General features: G+C 35.4%; 1 protein-coding gene across 3 annotated transcripts in view; it reads left to right on the plus strand.

Annotated features, from left to right (window-relative positions):
• The window catches only part of prdm11 (PR domain containing 11), a 117,122-nt gene that overhangs the window by 60,735 nt on the left and 41,313 nt on the right, over positions 1 to 15,074 (plus strand). For 2 of the 3 annotated variants that reach the window (XM_063062223.1, XM_063062224.1), the window contains exon 7: positions 211 to 1,017. The exons of the other annotated variant lie outside the window; for it this stretch is intronic. In XM_063062223.1, coding sequence (XP_062918293.1) covers positions 211 to 1,017 — 807 coding nt within the window. The remainder of the gene's footprint in view (positions 1 to 210; positions 1,018 to 15,074) is intronic. 3 annotated transcript variants of the gene reach the window in all.

The raw sequence follows: 15,074 nt of genomic DNA on the forward strand, positions 1-15,074 counted from the left end.
TATGAAAACAACACAAGCTAATTCCATATTGCGTTGTTAGTTCATAGTAAACTATTTGCTCTAGCTCATCATACCAATGCTCCTTTTTCTTGGTGACATTATGTACTTTGAAAATGAATATTTCTTCAGATAAGTCATTGCTGTGAGCTCAAAAGAAATGACATTCAAACCCTGTATATTGGCAGTAATTTACATCATGTACCATTTCAGCGGAAGCAAAGTGCAAGAAGGCTAACCTAGGAAGACATTCCATTGAAAAATCCACTGGAAATCCAGGGACCTCCAGAAAACCAGAGCTTCTAAATAAGGATGACTTTGAAAGACTTGAAAGTACCAATCCCAACAAAGGTGGAAAACGTAGCAACAAAGATGGAGACTGTAGCCCAAGCCCTAAAAAAAAGAAGCTGGAACAATTCTCCAAAAGCAGCCACGACTTGCCTGTTGATTCTTCAAGAGAAAAGCTTGGTTGTCCCACTTCTGGTCTGGGTCCATATGAGTATGTATGTTCTATGAAGCAAGCTAGCAATCTTCATATAACTACCTCATCTCCTGTACCTCAAAGGTCTCAGTTTGTAGGCCGCAGTGGACAGGAACATGAAATCAATAAATTGAATGCAGCACAAACAAAATATTCATCACCAATGGACAATCGAATTCCCACTCGACAAAGGCTCAGGCATCAAGAGGGAGACACATTTGACCGTCCAGGAACTTCCTCACAGCAAAGTACTCTATCTCAATCAAGCACCAGAAGCGAGATAGACTTAAGGTCCCAACAAAAGGTTAATGAAAAGCATTTAAGTTCTGGCTTTCTCCAAGCAATAGACTCTGGGTTTCTTCAAAATACTGAAGAAAACACTTTGCCGCCAGAAACTTCAGGTGGACGGCATGGGGCTGTGGCTAAGGAAGGTCTTCCAAAAAGCCAGCCCACATCGTACTGTCCAAATTGTGTAATACTACAAGAAAAAATTCGACAGCTCCAAGAGGAACTAGATCGACTGAAGTCTAACTTGCCAGGTAAGTCAATATATATGACGTGCTGTAGCGAATTAGTGGTTCATATGCTTGTTTATTATTCTGTTTTAAAGCTGTGGCTGGCAGTTTGACCAACCTATCAACTGGTTTTCGTATTGTTTGGAGGTGATATAGATCACCTATAGGAAAATTATGCCCCATTTTGTGGACAATACTGGCTTGCTGATAGATCCAAGGAATGGCATTAGTGCTGCATAGCCATGGCTCTTATAAAGGGGGAGGTGGCCCATTTAGATGTGTTGAATATGGAAGAGTTGGAATGGGAGAGAAGAGGATAGTGGGAATTCAATCTAAATTAGAAGGAATGAGACAGTATCCTGTTTGTTGGCCTGCATAGGCTGTATTTTAAATCAATGCTTCCTTCACAGACTATCCTAAGGATAAAGATTTGATTTTAGGTTTGTGAATGGTGGCTGGACGATCTAAAGGGCCAGGCTAAACATGCATATTAATTTTCTTTAATTCGAATAAAGCCTTTTTGAATATCATTGTATATTTAGTTGAAGTACTCAGTAAAAAGCAAGAATACTACAAATACCACACAACTTTGTCATATGTACATATTGGTTGCAGTTGTTTTTGGTGCACTCTAAGTTCAATAATTTAATAGAAACTAAAGATTTGTGCCAGTGAATCCAGATCCTTCCTGCTTCTAGACTTTCACAGCAACATTACTTATACATTTTTGTAAAGAATATATCTTACTTTTGTAATTTTTAGTTGTTAAAGGGAATAATTAAGGAAAATAATCACAGTTCATGCGAGTTGCAAAGCTAGCAGTCATTGAGGGAAGCAATAACATCCTCAGAAAGGGGTAATAGGAAAATGAGAGAAGTAGGATTGAAGATTTTTTAGAAGGAATGTACCTGTACCTTGATCACTGTCAAAAAATTTCTTTTTTTCCAACCAAGTTAGTCCAATCTTTATTCAGTTTATTTTCATGTAAGTTATAATGAAGGCTTCTGAATATGGGGACTAGAACAGAATTTTAACAATTTTTGATGGTTGTAGGTAATCTTTTAGTACCTCTCAATTGTATTGGTCTTTATGACCCCTTATAGAGTTGGACTTAATTTCAGATGCAGCCAATTAACCGTGTGATCTTTTAGCTTTAACCTAAGCAATCACTATCTAATTTCAATTAGTCAAAAATGTCAGAAATGCAGGTATGGTTACATGGCTGATTTCCCTAGTAGGTTGCTAACCATTTTGAGTGTACAAACAAAACACAGTGAAGTGTGCAGATGATCAGTCCTAAAACCTATAAGGTGGTATATTTATAATAATCATTTTTCACGGTTGAAAATCCTCAATTCTTTTCTACATTTCTATACACATGGATGCAAATTAAGTTTTGTTTATAATATCCTTTGTTTCAGTTCAGAGGGTGTTACTTTCATATGTTGTAAAGAACAATTGTAGCTAGACTATGAATGAAATTTGGCTTTGGTTTTATTCACGTAGCTCCTTATTGAAGTTGTTTTTATTGTCAACGAGGAACTTATATTTGTGTTTAAATAAATTTTTCCAATCAAAAATAGCTAATGTGCAGAAATATGATAGAAGGTGGCAAACAAAACCTAGCTGTGTTACACCAACATAAGTGGAACATAGTTTGGTGGTTTAGATTGGTTGTATCTGATGACTCTGGATTATGGTGTGTGTGATAGTCACTTCCAAATATTTTGATTCAAATCTGTTATATCCATTCTGTTTGTATTGTGTTTTCAATTGAAAAAGTATTTTAATACTCTTTTATTTACCTTTCACCTTAAATCTGATGAACTTTTATGTAGCAGAACATTTTGTATTCATACTTCAGGGAGTTCTATAGCATTTCTTTAGGTAACTGTTTTAAAACTGCTTTTTCAGTTTTTTTTAATGAAATAATTTGACAGCAAATCACTTTTTAAGATTGAAGTTGTTAAATTGTAAAATTAAAATTTGTTTATCACTAGATAATTTGTTTATAAAATAAACCTTTTTGGAATTGTGGCTTACAGTTCCAGGCTGTAAGGTACTTTTTTGTCAGCAGGTGGAGCTATTGTACTTAGTAAATATTTTGAGTCGACAGTTTATTTGGGGTGATGACTAATGGCTCTTGCTAACTTACAGAATATGAAATTGTATTATCTGTCAAGTAGTCTGAGACATTAGCAGCAGACTTCACTTGGTTTTACAGATGTAGGCCCAACTATTTATAAAATCCAGTTTTAAATGACTGTATGCTTTTATAACTAAAATCGATTACTGTTCCATTCTGTGTTCATGAATCACCAACCAAGAGAACAAAGAAGAGGCTCATACCCTGTCTGATGAGGTACTAAGAAGTACATTTCAGAAATTTGGGCTTTATTCTGTAATCGTACATAGTTAAAGATTTTTTCCTTGACAATGGTATTTATTTCATCTGCTTCCTTGTGTAATTTCTGACTTTTGGGGAGATGCCATATTTAATCTTTTTTTTCCTGCAAACTGTCAAAACTTAATTTTCCCTAGCAAATTCATCCTGATTTAGTTGGACGAAATGACTTCAAATATGTTATATTCCATTGAATCTCATACTTGATAAGACCACAATAAGAATATAGTGTACAAGTTTGGTTTTCATAATATAGGAAAGATATAGAAACTAAACAGATTACCCAGTAGAAATGTTTGAAATTATAGAAGGTTTTGACAGAATAGGCAAAAAGAAAGCACTCTCTTGAACACACAGCAATATTGAACACCATAATTATAAAACAAGAAATCAAGTAGAAAATACTTAATCTAGAGAGTGCTGCGAATTTGAATGCATTTAAGAAAAGAATGTGGAATATGATCATTAATGTGAGGCTAAATGTACACCTGAAGAAAAAGAGAATGGTTGGATGTACTGATGGAAATGAACGAAAGGCAGGAGGAAGCAAGTAAAACATAAATACTGACTTGGACTAATTAGAAACATGAGATTCTGCAGATGCTGGAAATCCAGAGAAACACAGACACAATGCTGGAGAAACTCAGCAGGTCAGGTAGCATCTATGGAAAGGAATAAGCAGTCGACTTTTTGGACCGAGACCCTTCTTCAGGACTATTTAGATCAAGTGGACTGTTTCTACTCTGTGAAATTCTAAGTAGTATGTGCTATGTCATCAATTGCATTCAATCACATAACTTAATAGCTTTATGCAAATGAATGGTTTGTTCTGGATTATTTAGCATTACTTGAAAAAAAATATCAACCAGTCGTAAGTCACCCTTGCAACCCCAACATAAATTCTGTGTCCGGGTTGCACAGACTGATTTATTTTTCCATGCTATATACCTGTCAATGGATACACAGGGAATATGGCATTACCAGCACACCACTAGACTAGCATCCCTCCAGGTAAGTGAGATAAATACTTAGCTAAAATCTTGCCCCATTTCCCTCCCAGTGTAGGTTCTAATATTCCTTTATCTCCATGATCTCCTTGACCATCTTCCCCTCCCATTTCACACAAATAGCAGTAAAAATTTTGCCACATTCCCATTCTCCAGTTTTTTTTTTGTTAAACTTACAAAACTTACTCCCGTTTCTTATCCCTGTAACACCCCTTCTTTCAACCCTCCATTAAAAGACACATAAAGCCCTTTGGCCTTTTTCCTGAGCCCAGCCTTTAGGAAGCACCAGGGATTCCAGGCAAAAATGTCTTATAGACTGTTCTTTTCTAATAAAAGATAAACTAGTGGCTAACATTTACAACTGATTGATGTTATTTGATTTTAATTGTATTGTTTTATTCATAAATTTAAAAAAACATACATAACAAAATGAGTTATGAAATTATTGTACCACAAAAGCACACACTGGACTACAGCAACCATTTATACCTTGTATTGGTCTTGATTGTGATATTGAAATATGGGACACAATGTTGAATTCTAAATGATTGTAATTTCTAATTTATATGAAATATCTTGTAAAACATATGGTCTTTGTAGTGGCAGGAATGTTCGGGCCTGTCACCTTGGTGGATTAGGTGAAGAAGAAAATGATGGAATTTGCCTGGCAAGGTTTAGGATAGTTGCAAAGTGTATGCGATGGAGGAATTTACTCCAATGAGTGCATCACAACTCTTAGTGATTTCTTCAGGTTGCCATGTCACTCAATGTGTGAATTGCAAAACAAAGAGTATGGCATGCATGACAACTCTATAAATAACACAGTATACTTTTTTTGCTATATTAGCAAGCTACATATTACCTGGATCAACATTTTGGAGGATTCTTGATATGTTATGTGCATCAAATGGATGATGATACTTTTATAAAATTTTTAAGGTGTATCAGTTCTTCATTCCATCTCTTGAACCTACACTGCACTCATTGTACCATTATCTTTGTTTCTTCTGGAACTATTTTTCCTGTGTTAAATTTAGTGAAAAAGCTTGAAGTGCTATTCTGAGCTGACAACCTAATAATCTACTTGTTTAAATCTATTGTTTTGTCTACTATCATATATTAGGTTACTGTTGTAAAATACCCAACAAAGTGACTTTTTGTTTCCTGTTGCAAAAAAATATGTAGACTCATTACTATATTCCTTTCTGATTCATTTTTATTACAGCAGAGTATGTTAGAATATGATCGGGATGTCTGAACTAAAAGTGAAGGATACTTTCTTTTTCTTTTTAAACTAGTTTTAGTTACATTAATATACAGCTTTCTAGAACAAAATGTGACCATCAACAATTCTTATGATTCCATAAGTTCAATGAGTGAAATGACTACTGTAAAGAAGTAACGTCTTGATGCTGTAATTTCTTCATGCTGTTTGTGATGAAGCTAATAAAGATTTTTTGTTTCCTCTTGTAATTATGACTATTAAGCCTTTTGAGCAATAACTATTGAGAAATACTTCTTTTCTAGTTTATGTGGTTGCTTAATCAGCAATGAATTTATATGAATGATGGCACATTTTGGAAGAGGTTATTTGGGCTCTGATGTTGGTGAACAAGAAGCCAAGTGATTACTTAATTTGGCATGTTCAAGGAGCCTTTTCTGTATTGTCTTTTGAATTTACTAATGAACTTTTACAATACTACCTGCTGAATTGTGAATACATCAACAATAATAATATAAAAAAATGAAAGTGATAATATCCAAGGGCTGTCATACACCAGAGGAACAGAGACTCTGATAACTGCAGTTCAGTATCTGAGATGCTTTCGAAAAGATGGCTTGGCAATATCAACAGATAAAGGTAAGAAGTTTATATTTTTGTTTTAATTTCCTTAGTTCAGTATTGTCTGAAGAAAAGTCCCTCAAAAAAAAACCATTTTGTTGATTTTTAGATCTGGTGGTTATAACTACAAATTCTATATCTTTTAAATTGCTTTCTCTGTGGCAAAATGATTGTAAGCTGAAACAACATTCACTTAAGAACATTGAGTGAAAAATACAGTTGGAGTTTACCTGGCTGAAACCAAGTTTCAAAGAAAAAATATTACTTTATTCCCCTCTTGTAACCCTTTTTCTCTTGCTTTAAAACTGCAACTTTCTTCAATTTTCCAGTGCTACCAGTGTCATTGTAGGCAGGAATTTGTTGCATGCGTTTATCACTTTCTGCAAGAAGTTATAAAATCTGAACTATCCATTGTTTGAATTTTAATCTCTGGTTAGTTTGTGGTCCCATTATATAACAAAGTAAAGTTTTTTTTATCTTTTACATGAGAACTTGAGGAAAGAACTAAAAGCAGGATAGGATATTTGGCCCCTTATACCTGCTCCATCATTCAGTAAGATCCTTTACCTCAGCATCAATGACAATCACTAACCCCACTGTCCTTGATTTTCCTAATACCCACAAAATTAACAGTCATGGCTTAAAGCCTCCACAGTCCACATGGGTGGAGAATTCCAAGGATTCATTTGAAATTCTCCACTTAAAGGTTAAATAAATCACTTGCCCTTTCAAACATGAGAAAACCTACAGATGCTGAAAATCCAAGCAACACACAGAAAATGCTAGAGAAACTCAGCAAGCCAGGTAGCATCTATGGAAAAGAGTAAACAGTTGATGCTTCAGGCCAAGACTCTTCATTGGACTAGAGAAAAAAGATGAGAAGTCCATTTCAGGCCATTTCAGAAAATATCATCAAACTCTATTTGGGTTCTGTATGTTTCTAAGATATAAACTTTTCTAAACTCAAGAGAATAGGTACAGTCTGTTTTATCCTCTCCAGAATTTAATCGTGAGCCCTCACTTCACTCCCTCCATTGCACATATAGTCTTGCTTACACAGGGAGTCTAATGTACACAATATTCTAGGTACAGTCTCATTGGAGTCTTAAATAATTGCAAGAAAATACCTTTTCCTTGTCTTTTTTCAATAGTCAAAATAGTATTTGCCTTCCTTGCTACTTGCTCTGTTTGCACTTTGACTCTCTCAATGAATTGTGTGAAAGGGTTCTGAATATCAACATTCAATCTCACTAATAACCCTTTGGTATATGGCAACTTTAATAACATATCCCTAGCCCTTTAAGGTGAAATTTGTGTTTTCTGGAATCTTCCATACAGATAAGGTATTTGGTGTCTAATCAGCTACTTATTTACTGTCTCCAAAACTAGAATAAAAGAATTGAATTTTGGGATTGTGAGTTCTGTGCATGCTCACAACTGCCCTCTTCATAAGTTCTTCCTTAAATAAAATTTAACTATTCATTCAAACAAAATCAGTTGGCTGTTTCTCACTTGTAGTGAATATTGAACTCCCAAACCATAATAAGCTTAATAATTCTGTTAGGAACTGGATTTTGGCCCTGTAATTTCTCTAGCTCAGCGAGTGTATAGTCGAAATTGTTCTTTTGAGGGAACGCACAGACTGAGGAACAGCCATCACCATATCTCAAAGAGGGAAAACTGAACATCAATGCTCGAAGACTATGTAAAAGATATTTTTGAATCACTGTGCTAATTTTCTTTCTGGTGCACTTCACTCAATTTTTTTTCACTTTGCATTTTGTGACAGTACTAAGTAAGTAGTCTTTAGCCAAGGAGAAAACTAATCAGTATCAGGATACCTGAAAGAGGTTGAACTACATGTGTAAATACATTCACATTTATTATCTGATGCATCTTTGAATTTTCTACGCACTGGACAGTTTATGATCACATGTCCTATATGCTTGTGATGAAACTGAGATGTTATTTTTTCCAGAAATTGTTGTTAAGTCAGATATGATAAAATAGTGGGTTACTGCTTTGTACATTTGTTTCCCCATGTAGTACATTACTGACTTAAACCATGTGGTGAGACTAATTGCAAGAATGGTTCTATCAGCATTTCCATTACATGCCTCTATTCAGCTTGCACAAAAAAAGTCCTAAGCAAAATTAGTTCTGCTTGAATTGTAAAAAAAGTTCAGAAACTCCAAAAGATATAAAATTGAATATATTTATAATTAAAATTCCTCTTTGTAATAACATTTGAAAAAAATTATAAGGGTTTGACTTTTAAACTGGGTTGTTCCTTTACTCACATTTTGATTAAATTTAATTAAGTGTGCAAAATATGTAATACTATCACATTCTAAAATATTTATTGAATATGTGAAGGAATGAGTTTTATCAAAGCATCATTAAATTCTCCCATATTCTTCATCCTGCAACAGTCTACATCTTTTCTGAAGAACTTAAGACTACACAATGGACAGTTGTCCTACATCTCAAAGAAGTCTTGTGTGTTCAGAGTGATGCTGTATCTTAGTTCCCCAATAAGCAGTGACAGGAATCAATCAAACAGTAGGTGGCAAAGAAACCATAATCCAGAATATTTCAGTTTTAATCCACTTTAGCCATCTGATCAATTAGAACTTAAGCAGCTAGTGTACTCTTGCAGTGATCCAGACAGCTATTGTTACTGTTGATTTATTTAGCTTAATGTTCACTCCCCTCTAACAAAGTGAGAACTTCAAAGAAAATTATGAAAGTAATTCCATTTGATAAATGCTTATGTATTGCTTTCTTCTTTGTTCTTTCTCAATTCTGTCAACTTTTGGATTTTATTAAAAATAAATAATTTTTATCTGTGATAATAGCACTCATTTTGTATTTAAAGGGAAACTTTCTCTCTCATATTCAATATTGAAATAAAATAAAACATCTCTTAGTGCCTTAATTACAAAATACCTTGTAGCTAATATCTTGCTCCATAACTGAAGAAGGTAAGTTATGAATAGTGGCAGCAAGTTATTGAACTAGGTTATGTAGGATTTGCTTTCTTCTAGAAAGAAAAATGCTTAAGAACATTCCACCCAAATCTCAAACGTAGTCAACTGTCATTTTAATTTGATTTGCCCGTAGAGAACAATTTGTTTCACAAGCTTATTTTTACTTTTTTGAAGTCAGGTAGAACTAACTAAAGTTATAATATTTATTTACAGAATCAAATAGGTTAGCTATACTACTTTGATATTATTTAATATTTTTATGTTACCATTTAAAATGCTAAACTTTATTGCAAGATTTCCAATCCTGAAATCATTCAAAACATATACATTTAAATTAGTTAGAGTAAAAATGGAAAATTCTGGAAATGCACAGCAAAACAGACAGCATCTATAGTTCAGCTTCAAAGTTAATTTTTCAAGGTAACCAACCTGATATATTAACTCAGTTTTTCTTTCTCTCTGCCAATGCTGCTTGACTTGTTGTGTTTTTCAAGCAATTTGGCTTTTATTTCAGGCCCTGCATTTTTGTCTTGATTGTAAGATTGAAAAAAGGTAGACTCTTTAAATTCTATGTATTCTAGGTGTTGTGCTTAGTTATAGCAAATGGCAGATTTGATATGCAAGTGTAGTTTCTTCATTTAATAGTTAGTCAAGCAGCTTTTCTTTCCTTTGTGTATTTCAAACCACTAGCAGGAATGGCAGCTCTGTATAATACTTTAGTACTGAAATGGACTTCAGTATTCACCATTCCAAAGACCTGCTAAGCTTACAACTTCAAATAGTATTGATTTACTAATGTTCCAGTACTTAATAATAACATCATACAGTGTCAAGAATATTTGAAATGCATTGCCAGTCACGGAAACCCACAGTACATCTGAAAGTCATTGAGCCATTTGTACCTGAAATGATCCAAATGAGCAAAGCCACCTAAATAGGACACTTGACTTTCCAGTTTAATTTGTTGACTCTCAGGTAGTGGCATTTTGAGTACATATCCAAATATTTTTGAAATGTGGTGAAAGTCTGTTCCTCTACATTCCATTCAGGTAGCAAGTTTCAAGCACACCATTAGAATAAAAATATTTTCTTTTGGAACTTTTGTTAACATTTTTATCCATTATTTTACTCTTATGCCAATAGAAATAAAGGGACATGCAAATACACAAAAAATTAGCTATAATAACTGGAGAGAAAGGAGTTAATATTTTCATGACAGCTTTAAAGGATTCGAAGTACATTTATTATCAAAGTATGTATGCAGTAAACAACCATGAGATTCATCTTCTCTGCAGCTTTAATCATATCTGGAAATAGATGAAAAACTATTTTTGAGATGCAGAGAAATGGAGGACAGAACAAACAAGGTCTCAGACTGAGTGGAATGACAAGAGTGTTAGTGCTAGATAGCAAAGTACTGAAGAAATGAAAGAGCAGAACCGTGATCTGAAATTACAAAAGGAATTTCAAATGAATGCCATAAATATGAAGAGAAAATACAGAACAACACATCTTCAAAATTGTTAGCTCAGTTTTGAATGTGGAAGCCTGTTGAATGACTGGTTATCAGGTAAGTACTCTTTGTGAACTTAGATTGAACTTTGTTGAAACAATTCAGGAGGCTAAAGACAGAAATCAGAATGAGATGGAGCATTGAAGTGAGTGGTGACAAGAAGGTTGGAGTCATGGTTGAATACTGATCGGAGGTGCTTTGCAAAGTGGTCACTCATTCTGCATTTGGCCTCTTCAATATAAAAACATGTTGTTACAACTCCAAATGAACTAGTGCTGTGCACTTGAAAAACTCTCATAGCTTGGAGTAGAACAATAGTGCCCACATTTCAAGGAGAAATTTGATTCCTGACTTCCCGAATGATTTTCTTTTGCTCTGAGGTCTAAAGCACCTCAATTGATACCACTGGTGCAAACTTCGACGACCATCTAAACAAATGAGATTTACGACTTCCTTAGTTTGAAAAGTAACTTTATTTACCCTCAGAACAACTGTTTCCCCTGAATCTGCGTTATGTAAAATTTCAGCATTTAAAACTCCTTGTTCTCATTCAACCCGTAGAAGAAGGCAGGGCAGGCAAATGCAGTTGCCGACACAGGCATCCATAAGTTACAAGTTTCCATAGCTTGCAGTTGTCCCCTTTCTGGCTACCATCTGTCAGCAGCACCAAACTGCAGCTTTGGTTCGTGTATGTTATGCTCTTGGATAAAGAATATGGCTACTGTTCTTCTTCAGCTTGCTCAAGTCTCTCCAACTTCCAGAGAACACCATTGCTTTATGCCTTCCATCACTGACCACACCATTCCCCGTCCTTCAATTCTTCATAATATCTATCCATTCATTACCAGGAATGTTTTGATTCAATTTTCAGACTCTGTGACCCTTTGGTGAGGCCAGCATTTATTGCCATTCCCAATTGCCCCTGAGAAGGCAGTGAAGATCTACCTTTTTGAACTACAGCTGTCAGTGTGATGAAGATGCTTCTACAGTGCTGATGAACAGAGTTCCAAAACTTAGACCACAGTAGCTGTAACAGTGTTATTTGTATTATGTACCTTTAAGAGCCATCTGCAAATTTTGCACCTGAGGACAGTGTTGGAAGTTGCAAGAACCTCTGATAAATCAAAAGAGATGTCAGAGAACCTCGCTGTCAGTTTCAGCATGGCATTACAAAGACAATCAGACTTCCCTGTTCTGTGAATTTTACCATTAAAGATCTGAATCTGTGTGCAATTTTCACAAAAAGCATTACAGTGACCCACAGAACTGTTTTAATCTCGTTAAATGATAATTAAATCAAAAGAATGATGACAACATGTTGTGAGCAGCAAATGCAGTATGCTGACTCAAAAGAATTGCAGGTGAATTGCTCTTCATATTGGAAAGAATGTTTTGGGGTCTGAATAGGAAGGAGACAAGTAGATGCAACTAGTCGTGGTGGAAATTGAGGAGAACAATCCTTTGGACGTGAAGGCTGGTAGTGAGGATATATACATTCTATTCTAGTTGTGAGAGTTGGAGAAGAAAATGGAGCAATCACAGCCAAAGGCCTGTCAATAATGGTGGTTCCCCTTCAAGAATCAAAGCTGCCAAATGTCAAAGCCTTGATATATTCATTTATGAATATATATATATTCATGGGTTTATACGTGCATTTTCCTGTCTGATGAGTTCACAATACAATTTGTTTCTGTGGGGATAAGCTAAAATGCCATACTCTTGAGACTACTTAGAAATCTCGTGATTTCATAGCTAATACCACAACCCATACTAACTTTTTGATTTCGAATTACTTAATTTACTGAAGTTAAATTCTCCAATTCTTGTGGTGAGATTTGAACTTGTGCCCCCAGGTCATTTATTCAAGCAACACACATCAAAGTTGCTGGTGAACGCAGCAGGCCAAGCAGCATCTATAGGAAGAGGCGCAGTCGACGTTTCAGGCCGAGACCCTTCGTCAGGACGGGTCTCGGCCTGAAACGTCGACTGCGCCTCTTCCTATAGATGCTGCTTGGCCTGCTGCGTTCACCAGCAACTTTGATGTGTGTTGCTTGAATTTCCAGCATCTGCAGAATTCCTGTTGTTTTCATTTATTCAAGTCTGGTTTACGGCTCCACTATTAAACACTGTGTTCTGTACTTGCTCACCTTCATAGTTCCCTAGAGTTGGGAGTTCCACTTTTTTTTTTGGAACAGTCTTGTTCTGAATCTTCATTATCTTTTCCATGGGCAATAATGCCAACTATTTAACAATAATCTATAAATTTACAGAAAATAAATCAAATTCCAGCAGTATTATTTAAATATTCATGATCTGAATCACGATCACTGTGAGTTTTTATGGATAGACAAATTACTGTGGTTGCATCCCTGAAGATTCTACCACTCAGCAACTTATGTCGTTGGGTTACAGAAATAGCAAGGCCGCTTTTATGTCCAATTCAAAAAACAGTCCTGCAAAATTATAGGATAACACTTCCAAATTAATTCAAAACTGTGCAGGATGATCTTGTGCTGTAAGGAAAATCTTGTTTTTCTTTGGTTGTGCTTGTTTCCTCTTGACTGTTCTATCATTAAAGAAGTAATGGTTTCATGCCAATTTCAAGTTCTTCCTGAGTAGTCAATAATTCTAACATGGTGTATTTAAAGAAGTCCTTGTATGGTCTACAGTTACTTCTTTTATGTCATTATTGTCATCTTCACTTTGACTCTTGTCTGTTTCCACCTTAACTAAACTTAGAATCCCCACATAATTGATTAAATTCCATACCTCTCTGTTCTTTTTAAAATCATGTTACCATAATATTTGATTCGAAAGACTCAAGCAAGATATTAGCAGACGATTTTATTGACACTCAGTCAGAAAGCTGCCAAGAAATTCTTGGCCATAAAATCAGCAAGAAACCCTCCATATTTCTTAATAAATAGGAGGTCAAAGACAAGGCAGTTTACAGCTTGAATTTATAAATACTGTCAGGGATTTACAGAGGTGTTTTCAGAAGTTGTTTGTAAATGAGATTGGCTGATATGGGCAGTTACAGAAGGTTTGTTTTTCTCTGTGATACAGATGAATTCAGGTCATAGTTGAGAAAATATTGCAGGTATAATAGTGCCTTTGCAGAAGGGATAATAACTATTTATGCTAATGAAAACAATCATAGAACAGTTCAGCACACAATGTTATGCCAAACCAATCAAATGGCCAACAAAACTAATGACCTCTGCTACACAATGTCCATTGTTCCATTTTCCTTTGCATTAATGTGCCTATCTAAATGTCTCTTAAAAGTCTGTAATGTATACCACCACCCCAGGCAACATATTCCAGGTACCCACCACTCTCTGTGTAAAAAAGACACATTTATACTTTATATTTCATTTGAAATTACCCCTCCTCACCTTAAATGCATGCCCTCTGGTATTAGACATTATAACTACAGAAAATAAAGTATAAAGTATAAAAGATACTATCTGCCTGTCTATACCTCTCATAATCTTATAAGCTTCTATCAGATCACCCCTCAGCCTCTTCTACTCTAGAGAAAACAACCCAAGTTTGCCTAACCTCTCATTATAGCACATGCCCTCTAATCCAGGCAGCATCCTGGCAAACCTCTTCTGCACGCTCCAAAGCCTCAACTTTCTTTTGATAATGGGGTAACCAGAACTGTATGCCATTCTCCATTTGCAGTCTAACTAGAGTTTTATATAGCTGCAACTTTTGAACACAGTGCCTGGACTAAAAATGGCAAGCATGCTGTATACCTTCTTAACCACCCTATCAACCTGTGTAGCCACTTTCAGGGAGCTATGAACAGGGATTCCAAGATCCCCTGCTCATCAACAACCTTAAGGGTCTTGCCCTTTAACAGTGTACTGACTTTACATTTGCTCTATCAAGAAGCAACATTTCACATCTTATGTTATTTTTTATGACTCACCTATTTAAATCTAGCCTAATCACGGGACAATTTACAATGACCAATTGACCAGTGCACATTTGATCTGTGGGAAGAAACTGGAACACCCGGAGAAAATCTGTATTCTCATGGGAAGAACGTATATGCTTTTTACTGAAGGTGCTGGAATTGAATTCCAAACTCCAATGCCCTGAGCTGTAATAACATCATACTAACTGTTATGCCACTGTGGCCATTTCTCTGCCCATATCTAGAACTGATCTATAATCCACTGTATTCTTCACCAGTCTTTTACGTATCCACAACACCACAAATCTTCATATCATCTACGGACTTACTAACCCACCCATTTACATTTTCATCCAGGTCATTTATATAGCTCACAAAAAGTAGAGGTCCCAGTAC

The sequence above is a fragment of the Mobula hypostoma genome, chromosome 11, assembly GCF_963921235.1.
Source record: "Mobula hypostoma chromosome 11, sMobHyp1.1, whole genome shotgun sequence".
Taxonomy (NCBI): domain Eukaryota; kingdom Metazoa; phylum Chordata; class Chondrichthyes; order Myliobatiformes; family Myliobatidae; genus Mobula; species Mobula hypostoma.